At 41.4% G+C, this 18775-nt stretch overlaps 3 protein-coding genes across 24 annotated transcripts in view; all 3 read left to right on the top strand.

Moving 5' to 3' along the window:
• LOC115639502 (perilipin-3-like) overlaps nt 1-18775 on the top strand; it is a 122893-nt gene that overhangs the window by 2074 nt on the left and 102044 nt on the right. For all 22 annotated transcript variants that reach the window (XR_003997705.1, XR_003997689.1, XR_003997691.1 and 19 more), the window contains exons 2-3: nt 7695-7774; nt 8146-8341. Coding sequence is in view for 5 of the 22 variants with exons in the window: in XM_030542403.1 (XP_030398263.1) it covers nt 7695-7774; nt 8146-8341 (276 nt within the window). In the remaining 17 variants the exon portion in view is untranslated. The remainder of the gene's footprint in view (nt 1-7694; nt 7775-8145; nt 8342-18775) is intronic.
• Nucleotides 1591-2862, top strand: LOC115639575 (perilipin-3-like). The gene is made up of 2 exons (XM_030542534.1): nt 1591-1743; nt 2454-2862. The coding sequence occupies exons 1-2, from the start codon at nt 1654-1656 to the stop codon at nt 2778-2780; spliced, it is 417 nt and encodes a 138-aa protein (XP_030398394.1). The 5' UTR covers nt 1591-1653; the 3' UTR covers nt 2781-2862.
• LOC115639560 (perilipin-3-like) lies at nt 9513-12374 on the top strand. Its single transcript, XM_030542507.1, has 4 exons — nt 9513-9538; nt 10553-10749; nt 10993-11115; nt 11725-12374. Exons 2-4 carry the CDS (start codon nt 10687-10689, stop codon nt 12115-12117), a joined length of 579 nt encoding a protein of 192 aa, XP_030398367.1. The 5' UTR covers nt 9513-9538; nt 10553-10686; the 3' UTR covers nt 12118-12374.

Here is an 18775-nt window from a genome sequence, read left to right as displayed (position 1 = left end):
GCAACTCCAATACTTGGAGGAAATGATCTAGCTGTTCTTAAATTCCTAGTTTCTGTAATAATCCACAAGAATATGTAGGAACCCCACAGAATTTCTCATGTATGCCTAAATTGCCTCTAACTCCCCTGGCCATGAGAAAAAATAATCAGTTACCAATGATCCCCTCCACAACACATACACCACTTTGCAAAAGAAGAGAGGAGAAAAAACGTCCTGACTAGGTAATGAGATTGAGTTTAGAGTTGGACCTACCTGACCTGACACATACAGACCTAATCTTAATTTCAGATGGATGAGTTCTAGCCTAGTCTCCTGGAAGGCTGCATCTATACTAAGAATAAAGATTGCCTTGTATTAGGCAAGCCTAAACTAAATACAACCGCTTTCCCTAGCTAAGGCAAATCCCATAATGTGTTTCGGCCAAGATGTTTTGGAATTTGAGCCATGTCAAAAAATACATTTTTAAGAAGTAAAATCATCTCCTCTTGGTATATGCGGAGCTCCCAAATACCTTCCCTAATTTGTCTCAAATATCTGAAAGAAACTCTACCCTGTCATAAGAGAAATGTCATACAACTTGGTTTATTTCTGGTAAATTTAGTTCAAAGACTTGTGCACATGCTTAGCTATTCACAAGGGAGGACCTTAATGAAGGACTAGTATTTGCAGGACCAGGGCCTTAGGCAATGGGGTTCAAAACAGACTGATTGTGGAAGGCTAGCTTTAACCTTAACTAGGGTGAGACTAGGGTCTTTTGCTAATGAATTTGCATTAACACTCTCCTACAAATAATTAGTATGCGTGTGTTTACATCCTGGAGCATGTGCTGTTCCTTGGGGGTGGTAATGCTTCATGGATAGGGGAAATGTAAATGTGTGGCCAATGGTTATGTTCCTTACCAAAGGTAAATGCTATTAAATGAGGAGGAGATACTTTACGAACCACTGACCTTTCCGGAAAATTAGCACTGGCTAATTTCAGAGGAAAAGTGGTTACACACACTGGATCTGGATTTAATTCCCAGCTCTGCCACAACTTCCTGTAGGACCTCAGACTAGTCATTTCAGTTCTTTGTGCTTCCGTTATCCATTTGTAAAATAGGGATAATCTTTTCTTCCACCCATTGTCTGCTTAGATTATAAATTCTTAGGGAAAGAGACTGTCTTCTGCTTCTGCCTAGCACAACAAGACCTGAGTCAGCTGGGGACTTCAGGCACTGCCATAATACAAATAACAGCAATAGTAGTTTACCCAATTTCTCCTTAAAACAATTCCATCACTAGATTGGTGGCAAACAATGGTAATAAATAGTAGTGTTGTTGCCAAAGGGCCAGCCTTTTAAAGGGATTGAGGCACCTAAAGATGCAGATAGGGATCTAGTGAGATGTTCAAGAATTTTTTTACTTTCATAACTGATATGGCAAGCCCAGAAGTGCCGGGGTTATGAATGGCCAAGCCTAAAGGTGCCGTGGCTCAGTCCTGGCAAGCCCTGACACAAATTAAGCACTGTACCTGTGGCACAGCCAAGATCAATGGAACTTTTTATTGCCATTGGAACACTACCTTACACCCTTCTCTTGTGATTCCAAATGTTTGCGGGGGCCGAGCAGTAAAAGTGGTGTGGAGCACCAACTGTCACAGTTCCTTCCAGCCATGGTGGCAGACAGAACGGGATCCTCACCTGGTCCATGGACCCAGTATTATCAGAATGTATCATCTAGTGCCTTCTTCATCAGGATTAGTGTTAGTTAGCTGCTTCAGTTAGACAGTTTTTACTTATCTTTTTCAGGTTTGGCAGCTTCATTGCTGTTCTTTGTCCCAGCAGCTTTTTATTTTCTTTAGCAATCAAGTCTTTACGAGAGTCCAAGATTACAAGACTTCTTATTTATCTAGGCCCATTCCAGACCATCTATAGCAGTGATACTCAGACCGAGGCTCACATGTCGCAAGTGTCTCTTTAATGTGTCTCTTGTGGCTCTTTGCAGAATGAGATATTAAAACACTGATTTAATTATTAACTAGTCTAAGCTATTTACCAACGAGGATGCTTTTCCTATGTTATTAACCAATTAAGTTATCAACTTGCACTAAGTTATTAACTGATTTACTTTGTGAGTAATATATATATATACATCACTAAATTAGGTATAGTACTATAGTAAATGAAACAATGAATCCACACGACTGGGTAATGTTGATCTCTAATATGGCTCCTGGACCACTGAACGCTGAGTATCACTGGTATATAGCTTCAACAGAAGCTCCATAATGATCAGGGGGAACCATACCAAACAGGGCTGGATTGGCATGGAAAACATCAAAGGGGGTAGGAACAATGGTTCTGTATTGGGGAACAGTTTTAGGATCAAACAATAGTGTAGTTGTAGATGTCTCCCATTTCAAGAGAGATTTCTAAAAATTGTACCTTCACACTATTAATTTCCTTCTTGCAGTTGCTGAAATATTGCATCATTGCCTTGATTCGTATAATCACCCAACCCCTGAAGACCATCTACCAGATCCTACTGGTTATTATTGAACACTTTCCCATCAACTTTCAGGATATGATGCAACAAGTTTCCCATACCACAGAAGTACTCCATGCTTCAGTCTCCACTCTTGATTCCTTCCAAGATCTGTCTAGACAAATCCTCTCCCAAATATGGGAGAAAGTGACCAAGGAGGAGGAACATATGAATGAGCTGCTGGAGTATGTGGTGTACAGTACACCTCTCTGTTGGTTTGTGGGACCCTTCAATGCTTTAAGAGGTAGAACATAAGCAGACTCCACAGAAACTGTAGAATATGGATAAGAAGGCGCACATAACAAGTGACACTGCAGAAGTTTGGAAACTGTTACAGGACAGGAACTTCTCCGTGGAGCTAATTTATTTGTAGAATTGTCAAGTTTGTCAAACGAAAGCTTTGATCTTTGTGAACTCAGCTCTGAGATTAGAGTTGAGTCTCAGAATAGCCTTGAAGTAAGTAAGTAAATCAGGTTCTTTGAAAGTCCCTTTGGAATCATTTCAATACAGATTGTGGGAGGGGAAAAGGGAACTATAAAAAGTTTGACCTTGAGCAAGATTTTTTGGTTACATGTGTGGCAAACATAATCAATTTAAAACAGGGAGGTTAATAGAAGATTAGGAATTTTAGCAGATAGCAAACAGAACGTGCCATTGCATAGTCCTTATAAGACATAGGAACGGCCATACCGGGTCAGAACAAAGGTCTATCTGTCCCAGTATCCTGTCTACCAACAGTGACCAATCTAGGAGCTCCGAAGAGAATGAACAGAATAGATAATCACCAACTGATCCAATCCCTGTTGCCCATTCCCAGCTTCTGGCAAACAGAGGCTAGGGACAGCATCCCTGCCCATTGATGGACCTATCCTTCATGAATTTATCTAGTTCTTTTTGAACCCTGTTGTAGTTTCAATTCTGTTAGAGTTCCAGTTGTCTTCTCTTGTGACTAGAAAGCTCTATAAAGGCAACATTGAGATTTGCCCTACATAGCCTGGTAGTACTGGCTGAGTAGGTAATCACTGTTCTGTGGCTGATGGGGTATCAGGCTCCGTGGGGCTGCTACTGCCTTCCCCAGTGCAGGTGCAAAGAAAGTGGGCAGACCAGACAGAAGAATAAATATATTGGCCTTCACTATATGTCCTGGGACACTTGCACAATACAGGCCTGCTTCTCCACTGCTTTGCACCTTGTGTAGTCTTTTGCCCCTGTGCACAGTGGGTGTGTAATGCTGCCACATCAGAATGGTCATGTAACCCAGCCTAACACAGTGGGGTGTATTGTTCCCCACCCCACCCCATCCCAGTAGCCAGGCCACCTAAAGAGGTGTATGAATTTGCTAAGGAACCTGGATTCTTCAGCACAGGTAACAGAGGCTCAATTTGATGCAGGATGAAGAATCCTCACTAGAGCTGGGTAAAATATTTTTAAATCATAAATTTGCCCAAAAATGCATTTTTCAGAACACAGAAGTTATTTGCAAATTCAAGTAAAAAATGGGGGAGAGAAATTGAAAAAGTCAAAAGTTTGTTTTGGTCATTTCAAATGAAATGTTTTGACTTTTCATTTCAAATACTTTCATTTTGAACATTTGGAAATGAAACCCTTTTTTTTTTTCATTTTGAAATGGTGTTTCTTTTCCAAATGTAGCTAGATTTAAAAAAAGGGAGGGAGTAAAAAGCACCCAAAACCTACATGAAATGAAAAACTGAAAAAAACTCATTTAGGGTCAAGTGAATTGTTTTGTTTGGCTTGAAACACATTTGTTCATTTATTCCATTTCAATGAGGAAAAACTGAAAATAAAATGAGTTTTGATTTGAACTGATTGTTTTAATTTTATTTCTTGTTCATCCCCTGAAATGAAAAATTCATTATTTGCTCAGACCTGGTCCGCACGCAAAAATTTGAATGTTGCATGACAATGTTCAGTGGAAAAGATGACAGCATCTCAGAATCTCAATCTAGTTGCCCATTTGGAATAAATATTTAGAAGGGAAGGGGATAGTGTAACACTGACAAAACCCCAGTCGGCAGGATTGAACTGGAGATCTCTGGAGCTTAGTGTATAATCCTCTACTGCATGAGCTAAAAGCCAACTGGCTATTAGCTGAGACAGTAGAGCAGATTCCTTAATTTCTCCCTCTGGAAGTGGTCTGGGTGCCACTTGCTGAGCCAGAACACCACACCCTGAAAATGTGTGGGTTACAATAGCATTAACCTAAAAAGACTACAAGGGTGGGAATTAAGATGGATTCAGCACTGGTTAGGGTATCAAAATTAAACTAAAGAGTCTCAGTTGCTTCTGGTTTTTCCATGACTCTTTTGCTGCCCCAACTAACTGCACCGAACTTCGCACCTCTCCAAAAATATCACAAGTAATGCCATGAAGTGGTTTGTGCCACAAGGCTGTACTGTACAGTGAGCAAGAAGGAATCCAATGGGAAATTGTATTTTTATGCAATCATGCTCATTTTACAAATGTTTACAATTTCCTTGATATTTATCTGTATTGAAGGCATAGAAACTGTCAATGGAGAGGAGAGGACTTTTCCTTAAGCATTACAAAATGCAGCTAGAAAGAACATTTGAGAAATGCAGCTTCATATGTTTAGAATGAGCAGTAAAATACTTCCAAATTCAGTTACTTGGAAAACTTTGTGCCTTGCGAGTTCTATGATAAAGTGGCAAAAGCGCAAAACAGTCAGGGTGCATCAGAGGTCCCGCAGAGACTTACATTTCTGTGTCTCTTGCATTATCTGGAGTGGCTGGTCTTCAAGTGCTAATGGAGCTAAGCTCTATCAATATAATGTGACAACAGAATATGGAAAAAACCTTGAAACCATGATAAGAACAAAAATGGATGCACAGGCATCTGCCTGCCTCTGCAGAGAGCCTGACACAGGAGCTCAGAGAGGTGTGAACTGCCCCGTTCATCAAAGTGGGGTAACTCTGATGCCAAGTGATGGTGATATACATGTCTAGCTTTTCAACTATTTCACTGTTGATCAAAGTAAGCAAGAAAAGAGAGAGAGGATTGCAGATCTGCATAATCTACCCCGGGGTGTCATCTCAATTTCATGGTGAGAGTGGATGTCATTAAGGAACTATTCACACTCCCATGGCCAGTATCTGACCCTTGGGGCTAAAAGACCAGATGCCACCAATCCCACAGAGCCCAGCTAGGCATTTACCTGTTGAAATCCTGGGAAGGTTGGTGGGCGCACACCAAGAACAGGTAGGGCGAAGTGGGGGTAAAGAGTTACCTCCCTTGGTATGCATGCTGCTTCTCCCTCTGCTGGGGGCAGACACAGGCAGATATCACTGTCTCAGGTCTATTCAGTGGATAATCTCAAGCTTTTCTTTGCAGCCATGAGGGATAGAAACATTTATTTTTAAATGACAGCTGAAATTGACATAATCACGACTGGGATCCAGGCATGTGGCTACTGTGCCTCCATCTTAATCTGGTCATATGCAGTGGTGTAGCTGAACCTTACAGAGAGCCCAAGGGGAACCCAGCAGAGCATGTGTGCTCATGTTTTTTACACCTGCACAATCTGCTATAAGTAGCATCTCATATAGGCAGAGCTTGGATTGTGGGCAGGATTTGGGGCAGTACCACCACCTTTTTTCCAGTTCAATCCAATTCCAATTCAAACTCTGAGGGAGAACAATGAAGGGGTGACAAAAGGATAAACACTCTTTTCTCTCACACTTCCCTGAAACAGAAAGTGGCACATGTTCCCTTTTTTCTGAAAGGGAGATGAAGGTGGAGAGGGCAAGTTCTTCCAGTTACCCTACCCAACTCTTGTTCCCCAACAAAATGCTTCACTTTCTATCTAAGGTATTTATATAGCCCTGATTGCCAGAGTATCTGAGTACCTCACAAAACTTCTGTGGAGCATGGAAGCCATATTATCCCCACTATACAGAGGGGAAACTGAGCCAATGAGCAGCTAAGTGACTTGCACAAGGTCACATAGGAAGTCTGTGGCAGAGCATAAAATTGAACCCAGCTCAAATCCTAGACTAGTATTCTAATCGGTGGAAAAAACTACCTGTCTCCGATATGCCTCTCCTTGTTCCTGTGTGCCAGTTTTTACTTTGAAACTATGGCCAACATGCAGGTGAATCAGGCACATTACTATCTGCAACCTTACCACCAGAGATGGTCTATATTGTTCAGGATTTTTATGTTTTTTTTTAGATTTCTCATAAAATGAAAAGTTCCATTTCAATTTTTTATCCTTTTCTCTACCCTTTAAAAAAAAATCTTTTCTCTCCCTTTTCCCATTGGAAAGGACAATGAAAGTCAATGACTTTTAAAGTCACACAGGTGTTTTTGAAAATGTTACCCATCCTAACTAGCAATTCTTTCTAGGCAGGCTGTGGACTCAAAGTGAGTTCAGCTGGATGACAGCAAAGACCCAGTGCAATTAATTGGAATCACCTTTGGGGAATAACTCACTCCCAATCTTTGCAGCCTCAAAGGATTTCCACTCTCCTACTGGTTAGCAAAGCCTTCTTTTCACTGATTATCTTAACTGTCAGTCCTGAGTATTTCACTCCCTTCCCTCACAATTACATCACCAGAGGTGTATAAAATCTGACCAGGAGGTGAGTAGAGTAAGGCAGTGTCTGAAGTACTAAGAAAGGTTAGTAGGTTGGCCCTTAAAGGAGGGGAACTTGTTGGTGAGGCTTTTGAGTTTTCCTTTTTGTTTATACAATTCCTTGGTCAGGGCTTTGTACTTCTGTGACTAATAGATGTTTGGATGTGTAAATGTATATATTAAGAAGCTGTGGGTAGGACAGGTGGTAGAAAGTTGGGTCTGAGGAACTTAATACTCCTTGGCCTTAAGCCCCTTAGCTGATGCCTTTAATAGAATCTCATGGCTGCAGAGTGGCTGCAAAATCTTCCATTATCTGAGAAGGAATCCTCCTGCTTGCTTTCTCCTTAGCTGTAGCAGAACTGAAATATTTCTTGCTCTTCAAAAAAGCAGTGACAATGTAATTAGCTCACTATTCCTCTAGATATTTCCTGTTAATCTGATGAGGGCCCTGCCATTCCTTCTAGTCCTACTTTAGAGTAGAACACCACTCTTGTCGTAAGGAAAAGTTACGGCACCCTAAACTTGTAACTTCAGACCTTTCTTCTTGCTCTTTTCAGGTATATCTGATTATACCATGGCTTCTAATGGAAAAGACACAACTATGGCATCCCCAGAGCATGGAGAGGAAGAGCAACAGGTAGGTGCTCCCTCTTAAGCATTGCTGGTTCAACATGTGAATATGAAAGATGGCTGGCTGTTATCTGGTAGCAGGCTTCACATATGCACATCCTGGTGTCTAGAGATTTGTGCAGTTGCTCTTCCAGATGCTGCAAAATAGCCTGGCTTATAATCATATTTAAAAATTTCTTCTTGCCTTAGTTAACCTAGTGATCCAGTTTCAGTATTAACTTCAAAAGTAGCTGTTAGGCTTCTTCAGATTTTTGACCATTCAAGAATCTTTGATTGGGGCTATTGCATCAAGGGTATAACCACTTGGAAAAGTAAAGCTTCAGCCCCAGTATAGAACATTGCCTCTCTGACTCACTGTTCTGTCCCTTGCCTCACTAGAATGTCTTGAGGAGGGTGGCCAGTCTACCTTTAGTCAACTCTGCCTGTGATCTGGCTGCCACTGCCTATGCTTCCACCAAGAAGAGCCATCCCTATGTGAGGTCCATCTGTGACATGGCAGAGAAGGGAGTGACCTCCATAACCAGTGCTGCAGTTAGCAGTGCACAGCCAGTTGTAACTAAACTTGAACCTGAGGGTGAGTAAAGCATATATGCAGACCTTTCTGTTTGTGTGGTGCAATTTCTCAACAGTAGGTGCTTCACACCCTGTTTGGAAGCTTCCATCTCTAAAATTCAGGTGCATGAAGATCAGTACTGGAGGAGAAGCTGGCAGTGGGGGTGGTGTGACCATAGAGGAATAGTACTGTAGCCCATGCATGTAAGCTAACCTCTCCCAGAGGCTAACACAGGACTTTGCTTACACTAGCTACTATTGCTGAACCTGCCCTCACTGTAGCCAGGAGGTAAGATATTAGTGCTCATCTCTTGGGTTTTAAGGAGCAACACTCTCTCTTTAACAGGTACCTAATTCCAAAATGAGATCTCCTCATTCTGCAGCCAGAGAGGCTCAGAATCTAGGCTGGTCCAAGAGAATATTACTTCACTCACCTTGTCTGATATCTCTAGACCAACATGTCTGCAGTGTTGTAATCTGGCTGCTACAACTACAAAATTTTTTTTCTTAACTAGCTGCTTAGAGGCAATAGCTCAACAGCAATGGCTGCTCCCTGACTTGAGTCCTTCATGAGAGCAGTTAGTTGGACTTATTGCAGCCAAGGCATTGCAAAAACTTCTTGGTGCCTTCCAGAGGGATGTTTGATCAAAAAGCTTCAGAGCTGTAAGACTATGGGGTGAGATCGTTGCACTTTATTCAGAACATAAAAACCTTTCACTTGGAGAGGGAGCCTGGAAAGTGATGCCTAGAATGCTTGGGTAAGAGACAATTCTGCAGTAAGTATAGATGGGAGAAGAGAGTGTTCAGATGCTAGGCAGGAGAGAGTGTTCAGATGCTAGTCAAAACCATCTTAATTTAGTTGCCCAATTAGGATGCATGAGAGGAAACATGGAACTATTGAACGGGACACCATTTTTCATAAAAATGTTTACAGAAGAGTTCATAACTTGGAGAGGGAGGCAACCACCTTGGATGGGGAAGGAAGGGGGAAATGTGGAGCACCTACAACCCAGAACAATTGCTGCCTGAACATATTGGAGAACTGAAGCTCTCATTATAGATGTGAGCCAGGTTCTGTAAATATTACAATAGCAAAATGGAGCTAATAAGAAACTGAACTCCTGGTTTTTCTATAGGGACAACAGAGGAGGAGTGTGTTTCTGAGATACCTGACAAAGTGGAGGGGAATCTACCAGTCCTTCAACAGACTGCTGATGAGGTAACTTTCACCACCCTCTCACTAGACAAAACATCATGACCTTATGAAAGGGATGCCAATAATGGGATGCTTCCTCCAGCAGAGGAACACTCTGCACTAAAAGTGGTCAAGAGGCAGGAGCTAGTGTCTCAATAGAACTGTGGTCTGATGCTTAACAGCAAGATGCAGTACTTCCCCTGAAGATTTGACCTATGGGGCAGAGCAGGTGGTAATCCCCTCCCCCAACCTCCATTTCTGGGTAAATGTGGTGTTATCACCCTGAATTACTGTACAAGATCTTGCTTGATCACTGTTCTCTAGGCTACATCTGAGACACTGGAGTTGGCCTCTGTCAGTCTGGAAGAGGTCAAGGAAACCATGATCAAAGTGGTAGATTGGACCAAAGAGGCTGTGCAGGACAGTATGAAGACCACCAAATCAGTGGTAACTGACAGCATGAGCACAGTTGTGGAATCAAGAATGGGCCAACTGGCCATAAGTGGAATGGAAGCAGTGCTGGAGAAATCTGAAGAGCTCTTGGATCACTATCTTCCCATGACAGATGCTGAACTAGGTCAGAACACACACATGAGTGACAGGTCTATTATTTTAAAGTTTAGGTAATCCTCCCTTTGGGCCAAATGTCTCTCTAGGCTTCTCAATCTTCTCTGGCACCAAATGCAGGCTCATTCTACAGCCTTTCCATAGCTGAGACTGAGGGTTAAGACTTCAGTTGGTGAGCATGTAATCATGTAAAATGACTTGAGCAACAAGTGGGGACAGGGTGGTACTAGAAGAAATGATGGGCATGACTATTCATTAGTCAGTCATTACTAGGATTTTGCGTACTTTGATAATGCTGTGTGGTATGTGGGTTTTTGCCTTAAGGCTGAAGCTACCTCTGTGGTTCTTGATAGGTGCAAGACCAATGCTTGTTACAAGGGAGCTTAAGATTTAGCAGATCAGTATGGCTTGTACTCCTTTCACCATCTCTTAACCTGAGAGGGTGAACAACCTGAACTCTCTTCCCTCTAGCTGAACTTGCTGAATCTGTGGAAGGGGCTGAAGTGTCTTCAGCACAACCACAAGAGCATCGGAGTTACTTCGTGCGTTTAGGTTCCCTGTCAACCAAACTTCGCCAACGTGCTTACCGCTACTCCCTAAACAAGATGAGACACACCAGTCAAAGCATCAGAGAGGCTCTTTCCCAGCTTCATGAAAACATAGGACTGGTAGGAACTCCACTATCTCTTACAACTGATGCCCTCCAGGGCAGGGAACACACTAACCACACATGTATAGAATGTGGTACAATGAGGCTTAGGCCTCATTCATAGTTGTGCTGTGTAACTAGATCCTTCTGCTCTTGATGCATTGAGCATACCACTCTGTGGGGTGAAGGCATGTCAAACAGTAGAACTAGAATAACTGATGTGCAAATGTCTCATCTCTGGATATGCTTCATCCACTTCTAGATTGAATACCTTAAGCAAGGTGTTTCTCCCCAAGAAGTCCAGGAGAAGTTCCATCACATATGGCTGAGCTGGAATAGAGAGCAGCCAGAAAGCAGTGAAATGAAGGATTTGGCGAAACCAGAGGTGTGTGCATGGAGGGGTTGAGGTGGGGTCAGCTCTGGTCTGAAGAAATTAGCCACCCTGTAAGGCCTAAAATAATTACATCTCTGGATAAGTAGCTCAAACTCAGGTGATTTTATGTTCTTTACCAAGTTGCTCCCTTTTTTGAGCCGAATGAGTGGCTTCCTTGCTTAGACATTCCTAAAGTGATGTCACACCAGCAAGGTCTGTGCCCAAGAAGCATAGTCTCTTTAGATTCATGCTTACTACTTTAAACCTCTGCACAGCCTGAAAACTGACTGTAGATCATGGGTTAGCAACCAGTGAAACCCCAGCTAACTTGGCTTAGCTCTCTTCTGATTGACCTTACACGGCTTATTGCCTGTTAGCCTCCATTGCCACAAGTCCCTTCTCTTAGGGAAGGTGCACCTTGGCCTCTTCATGTATCCTGAAAGAGCACTGCACATCCATTGCAGACCTTGTTGGTGCCAATGGTCTTTCCATCAGACCTCCTTGACTGCCAGTAGTACCTTGCAGCATAACTTGCTGCCTTACAACATCACCCGAGGCAGTAGCAAGTTTGATCCTTATTGTGTTCTAAACACTAGAATTAAACTCCTATTTCTCCAACAGATGGAGTCTGACACCCTGGCTATTTCCCGCAGCATTATCCAGCAGCTGCAGGATGCCTGCCAGATGCTAGTAGCCAGCATTCAAGGTCTCCCCACCAACTTTCAGGATAAGGTGAAACAGATGTATCACAACATGGAAGAGCTTCATGCATCCTTCTCCACTGCCCATTCCTTCCAGGATCTCTCCAGCAGCCTCCTAACCCAGAGCCAGGAGATGGTGACCAAGGCCCAGGAATATGTAGATGAGCTGATGGCATACGTGATGGAGACTGCTCCTCTGTCTTGGGTTGTGGGACCCTTCATCCCATTGGGTAAGGTGTCTGCAGATGCCATTGAACCACACAACCAAGAAAATGAGGCTGAGGAGGCCTCCAAGTCTAAGGAGGTCCTGTGACCTAGAAACCTGAAACTTCTACTTCTAAGGAAGAAAGCACATTCATTCAGTCTTCCTTCTGACTTGATGTGTACTAGCATATATCAAAGACACCAGTGGCTAGTACTCGTATGCACTGTGCCTAAATCTCTCCAATGTCTGGCGGTGTTGTGTGACTGCTCTAATGTAGATCACTTCTCAGCTCAGATACTACTTGTTTGTGTTACCACTGTCTTCAAAATAAAATGTCACTTCATTTGAATGAAGGTCTAATCTGCTCTTTCTAAGAAGTCTGTCCAGTTCTATAGTCAACATCTGTGCCTGCAGTTAGTCATGCTATCTGTAGCCTTGTTTGCCAGTAGCAGCAACCACTGGCATTAGTGTGTAGATGACAGTTAAAAGCCTGGGAAGCTTACCCCCTGTACCATAGAAACAAATCTAGAGCCTTAATTTCTGAGTAGTTCTAGATCACTACTCACACCTGTAAACACGTTCTCAGTTTCACCAGAAACTAGAGCAGAAATAAGTGTTGCTCTCATAGCTGTGGTAGAACTGCACTGGGGACTTCAGGTTGCTTTTCAGAAGTTGCTAACAGTGCAGTTGCTTAAAATTCCTACCAGTGGCTAGCCCAGGTTGGCTAGACACTACCTGGGTTGCTCAGTCCTGGCTTCTGCCCCAGGAGAGAACAGGCCTGGGATTTCTTTGCTTAGCTCAAAATAGAGCCCCTCTCGGGATAGCCCTAGGGCATAAATGTCACAGCCCATAAAATACTGGTTATGTGGGTGGGTGTAATGTCAACCGCCTATAAAATCCCTGAGTCTGTATCAAGGCTGCATATTTCCACACTTCACAGCTGGAACTGTGAAAGGCTGTAGATGCAATCTTCCCCCTTAGGAAAGCAGGCCCTTTAAATCCACATCATAGGGTGACAAGTATCAAGGGTAGCAGTGTTTGGTTTTCTGTGGGTACAGACTGCCTGGTAGTACCTTAAACGCAACATTTATTTGGGCATAAGCTATGGTGGGTAAAGGACCATTTCAGATGCCTCCTCAACCCTTTTTGTCATGAAAGAGTGAGTAATTCAGCTTTTTCTCACAGCCTTAGACCTACCTGTCATAAGAAAGGCATCAATCCATTGTATGGAAAATACAAAGCAAATCACTCATTAAAATAAGCACTTTAGAAGTGCCAAAGAAGATGGTACAGTGCCCATAATAGAGAGGCTATGGGTTCTGTTTAGGGCACCACATACCTTTGGAAAGCAAAAACATTAGGGCCCTTGTGCTTAAAGGTATTTAGGCATTGCTCCACTCAACATTGCAGGACCTCACTGAGACAACTTTCATTTACAAATGATATGAACACTACAGTGCTGATAAGAAAAGTCTCATTGTCAATGATTGACATTGCTGTCACATGGGTCTTGGTGAGCAGGGTCTAAAAACTTTTAAAATACAACTGGGCTGCTCTGAACTAGAGTGCTTTAATCTAAAACCCACACCAAGCTTGAGTTTATGATAGCATATTACCTCCTAGGTTCTTTCCAGCCCTTCTACTCCTTTAAGTCATTTCTATACTTTGTCCCTCTCTAAAAGGGCCACTTGTAGAATAGGGATAGATTCTCTGTAATCATGCAGTATTTTGAAATGTTTATATGCAGTAACTAGCACAAGGGGGCCCAGTTGCAGCAGGGTAGCACACAGAGGCCTCAGCTGCAACTATTACAGCTGTGAACATTCTAATGTGCACAAGTGCTAAAGTTGGCACCATGTAGCTGTATCCAAAGTGAATGGGAGAGACGCTGTTCCAGATGCATTTTTCTAAGCCACTCTTTCTACAGAGGGAAAACTGATCTAGTGGTTCTGCACTACCTACATTCTACAAAAGCCACGCTACATTGCCTACGCTAGAAAGAGAGATGCAGCTTATTCCAGCAAAAGTTGGTTGCCAGTATCATTTGACTTCAGTTTACTTATTTCATTTGCTGCAATTGACAGCCTAACTCTCACAATTAACTCAACTAAATCATGATTAACAATTTAATTAAGCACTTTGCAAAAAATAGAATACCAATTAAATATTTTTGGATGTCCTACATTTTCATATAGATTTCTATTACAACACAATACAATCTGTACAGTGTTCACTTTATATTTCTTACAAATTGTGGACTGTAAAAAAATATTTTTCAATTCTACAATACTCTACTACAATGTCTATCAGAAAACGCAACATACAAATGTAGACTTTTCGGGGAGGGGGGGCGGTTACATAACTGTTCTCAAAAACAAAATCTAAAACTGTACAGCCTACATGTCCACTCAGTTCTACTTCTTATTCTGCCAATTGATAAGACAGACAAGTTTGTTTATATTTATAGGAGATGCTGCTGCCTGCTGCTTATTTACAATGTCACCTGAAAGTGAGAACAGGTGTTCACATGGCACTTTTGTAGCTGGTGTTGCAAGGTATTTATGTTCCAGATATACTAAACATTCATATGCCCCTTCATGCTTCGGCCACCATTCCACAGGATATGCTTTCATGCTGATGGTGGTGGTTAAAAAATAATGCATTAGTTAAATTTATGACTGAACTCCTTGGGGGAGGACTGTATATCTTCAGCTCTGTTTTACCCACATTCTGCCATATATTTCATGATGTTAGCAGTCTTAGATGATGACCCAGCATGTTTGTTTTAAGAACACTTTCACTGCAGATTTGACAAAATGCAAAGAGGGTACCAATGTGAGATTTCTAAAAACAGCTACAGCACTTAACCCAAGGTTAAAGAATCAGAAGTGCCTTCCAAAATCTGAGAGGGACGAGGTGGGGTGCGTGCTTTCAGAAATCTTAAAAGAGCAACGCTCAGATGCGGAAACTACAGAACCCAAACCACCAAAAAGGAAGATCAACTTTCTACTGGTAGCATCTGGTTAGGATGATGAAAATGAACATGCATCCGTCCACTCTGCTTTGGATAGTTATTGAGCAGAACCCGTCATCAGCATGGATGCATGTCCTATGGAAGATGAAGGGACATATGAATTTTTAGTGCATCTGGGACATAAATAGCTTGCAATGTCAGCTACAATAGTGCTATGCAAATGCCCACTCTCACTATTAGGTGACAAACAAGAAGCAGCCAGCATTATCTCCTGCAAATTGTATCCAAGTCTGTTTGTCTGAGCGATTGGCTGCAGTAGGACTGAGCGGACTTGTAGGACAAAGTATTACATTGTTTTATTTTCAATGCGGTTATTTTTTGTACATAATTCTACATTTGTAAATTCAACTGTCATGATAAAGAGATTGCACTACAGTACTTGTATGAGGTGAATTGAAAAATACTATTTTTGTTCTTTACAGTGCAAATATTTGTAATAAAACTATAAAGTGAGTACTATACACTTTGTATTCTCTGTTGTACTTGAAATCAATATATTTGAAAATGTAGATAACATCCAAAAATATTTAAATAAATTGTATTCCATTATTGTTTAACACAATTACAATACATTTTTTTAATCACACGATTAATCGTGATTCATTTTTTAATCGTTTGACAGCCCTAGAAGTAAGCTATATTTGCATAGGGCTTTCTTTCCCAGTATATCTGCATCTATACAGGGTGCTTTTGAGGGCATAGCATTTCTAATTGACAGTTATGCCAGCAAAAGGCAGACTAGACAAGATATTTATTAATCTTGCAGAATTCCTTATGTATGCATAAATGACCTTTAATAACTCCTTAACTATTATCCCAAGATACCTATCTCTCTCTTTCCTGAAATGTTACCAGTTTTCCCCCCAACCTTGTGAGGGAGAAGAAGGGAGAAAAAAACAACTAGAAAAAGTTTGACTTAAGGTTGGACCCATGTAACTTAATGCATATTAGTTAAGTGATTTAAACTCAGCTATTTTCCTAGTGCAGACCCGGGACAACATCTTTAACGTATTAGCTGGTCAATTTCTAGCCTAGGCTCCTGTATCTATATAAAGAAAAAAAGGTTGACTTCAGCTACCATGGTGTAGCTGAATTTGAAGTAAATTCAAAATTTTCCCTAGTTAAGGCAAACCCTACAGAGTGTTTCACAGTTTCAGTCAAGATGTTTGGGAATTATGATAAACCAAATCAAAAAGGTAAATTTTCAAGAAGTGAAAAGATCTCTTGTTATATGCAGAGCTCCCAAATACCATCTCCAGTTTGCCTCAAACTTTTGAGACAAATTCAACCGTGGCAGAAGAAAAATGTCATTGGTTTATTTCTGGTAAATTTAGGGTTAAGACTTTGTGCAACAGAGAACAAATATTTGCAGGACATATGTATAAGGCAAAAAGGTGCAAAACAGGCTGATTATGGAAGGCCAGCATCTCTAGCTATTAAACTGCATTAACACTCTACTACAAATAATTAGCATAATTACAACATAGTATTCTAAAACTTGTGAGAGACTTTAAATGATCCATAGCAAATCAGCTGGGAAACCACACACCACTCCTCCTTTAGTGTCTTGTCTGTGTTAGCAAGGAAAAAACAGCTTCTCCTAATCAGCAATAGTTGCTAGTCAGGGTGTGGTATCCTAGAAGAGTCCAACTGAATGAAAGAATCGTGCCAGTCAAAGAAATAGATAGGCTACTTCATACATTATTTTAATTAACTATCTTTCTCTTTCAGGTCTCCAAGATTTTGGAGTAACTTTTTGTAGTGAGACTGACTTTGGGGGTTGATAAGTTTTTTTCTGTTTTCCCTTTCTCTGCCCACACCCACCCCATCCCTGTGTTAGCTTCCTTTAGAGACAGTATTTTATATCAAATATTTTGATCTCCTCCTAATCTAAAGTACAGTACTCACTGTTTCTTTTAGGCAACACAGTTTCAGATTTCTCATACTTCTATATTCCATAATTAAAGGGGTTCTGATGTTTGAATTTTCATAACAAGAAATTGTTGACTTTCTTCCATTTTAGTGTATATCTGTGTTCTGGGGTGCTACTTATCTTATTGTTCTTGGAGGGATCGGTTGTAAGTTAACTTTCTCTCTGAATGTTGTGTGAAATCTTTGTCTTGCTACAGGTCTGAAGTGAAATGGGAAGATCTAAAACTAGCTCAGATTACAGCTATTGCTACTATCAAAAGATACAGTAGAAAAATGGTTATTGCCATGTGTTGCTTTGCTATTTTTATGTCTACTGTAATTGTATTCGGACTGCCTAGATGTGGCCTCTAACTACGTGGCTTGAAGAGGGAGTTGAAATGAAGGTGGATTTCATTGGTTTGTCTGTCTGTCCACTAATCCCAATCCTGGACTCTGTCAAGCCTGCCTTACAGCCTTTAAGAGCTGGTTGTTGTTGTTTTTGTGTATTTAAAAAACACATTTGGATATGATGCATCTCCCCTTTTTATTCTTTTGTCTGCTTTAGATCCTAGTTGTAGTAGCTTCTTGTGAGAAGGGTACAGTTGGGACTTGCTTTCTATGAAATGCAGGGATAGAAAGGATGTAATGTTCTTGTGCTGCAGTGTTTTGTTTCTATGGTGCTGGGTTATGGCTTACTCTGCCATTTGGACTTACAATAATTTTTCTTGCTTTTCAGTTTCATCTGACTAGAACACGTCTTCAAAAGCCAAATAAGAACTCAAAGCAGGTAGGTGCCTTCAGTAGACATTTAGGCTCCTGCAAGTAAATTACTGATCTTAACTCTTGGGTGTTAGCCACCCTTTGAATGTTCTACTCAGTATCATTACTCTCTAGAAACCAATCACATTATACAGTCCTTGTTATTGCTGTTGTGGCTTCAGGAAAATCTAGAGCAGGTCAGAGAATGACAGTTCAGTCTCACGAACACTTTTGAGGTTTCAGTATTTGTTTTTGTCCTAGATTAGAATGAAAACACAACTTTGGAATTCGTTTGCAAAATAGACTTGTGTTAAAAATGTGTCTTACAATCAGAAAGCTCAGTTTTTTTATCTCTCTCTCTCTCTCTCTCTCTCTGGTCACAAGTGACCAGAGAGCCCTGGATATGAGGCCTTCCCATCAGAAACTTTGTTGAAACCGCTAAGTTTCTGTGGAATGTTCTGGTTTTGACTATATAGCATACTGAGGTGAAATTACATTTAGTTGAAAATGTTCCCATCAGCTCTAGAAAAAACATGAAAGGCTGTGTGACAGATCCAAACCAGTGTGGTACAGGAGTCTGGTAGAGGGCAAATATACTGGTCACTGGATGAGTAGTTTTCTGTTCCCTGAGTGACCAGAAGAGAGGCTGCACTAGAGTAATCAGGAACCTGCTAGAACCATTAAGGCAGACAGGCTTAATTGATCAGACACAGGAAAAGTTGTCCCAGACTGTGGGGAAGATCATTGAGGTGAGCAAATCTGCCAATAAGCGCAGGACCCACCAAGGTAGAGGAGGAACTTTGTCACAGCTGATAATTGTAGATGATGTTGAAGCACAATGTTACTCCCAGATGTTGTTATGACTCAATCAACCACATTTTATTAATAATAGTCATTTCTGATGATGGGCGGTTCCTGGAAGAGCTACGTGTCCAATCTGAGCTGAATGACCCTCTAGCTTTCAAAGTGGAAGACCCTAACTATTAAGGGAACCTGGAAAGAGAACTGGGGAGAGGGAATGATCTTATGCCCCTCTCTTTTTTTCTGCTTTGTAATACATGG

Source organism: Gopherus evgoodei, chromosome 1 (assembly GCF_007399415.2).
Source record: "Gopherus evgoodei ecotype Sinaloan lineage chromosome 1, rGopEvg1_v1.p, whole genome shotgun sequence".
Lineage (NCBI taxonomy): Eukaryota > Metazoa > Chordata > Testudines > Testudinidae > Gopherus > Gopherus evgoodei.
Note: the sequence above shows the minus strand (reverse complement) of the source record. Positions and strands in the feature narration are given on the sequence as shown.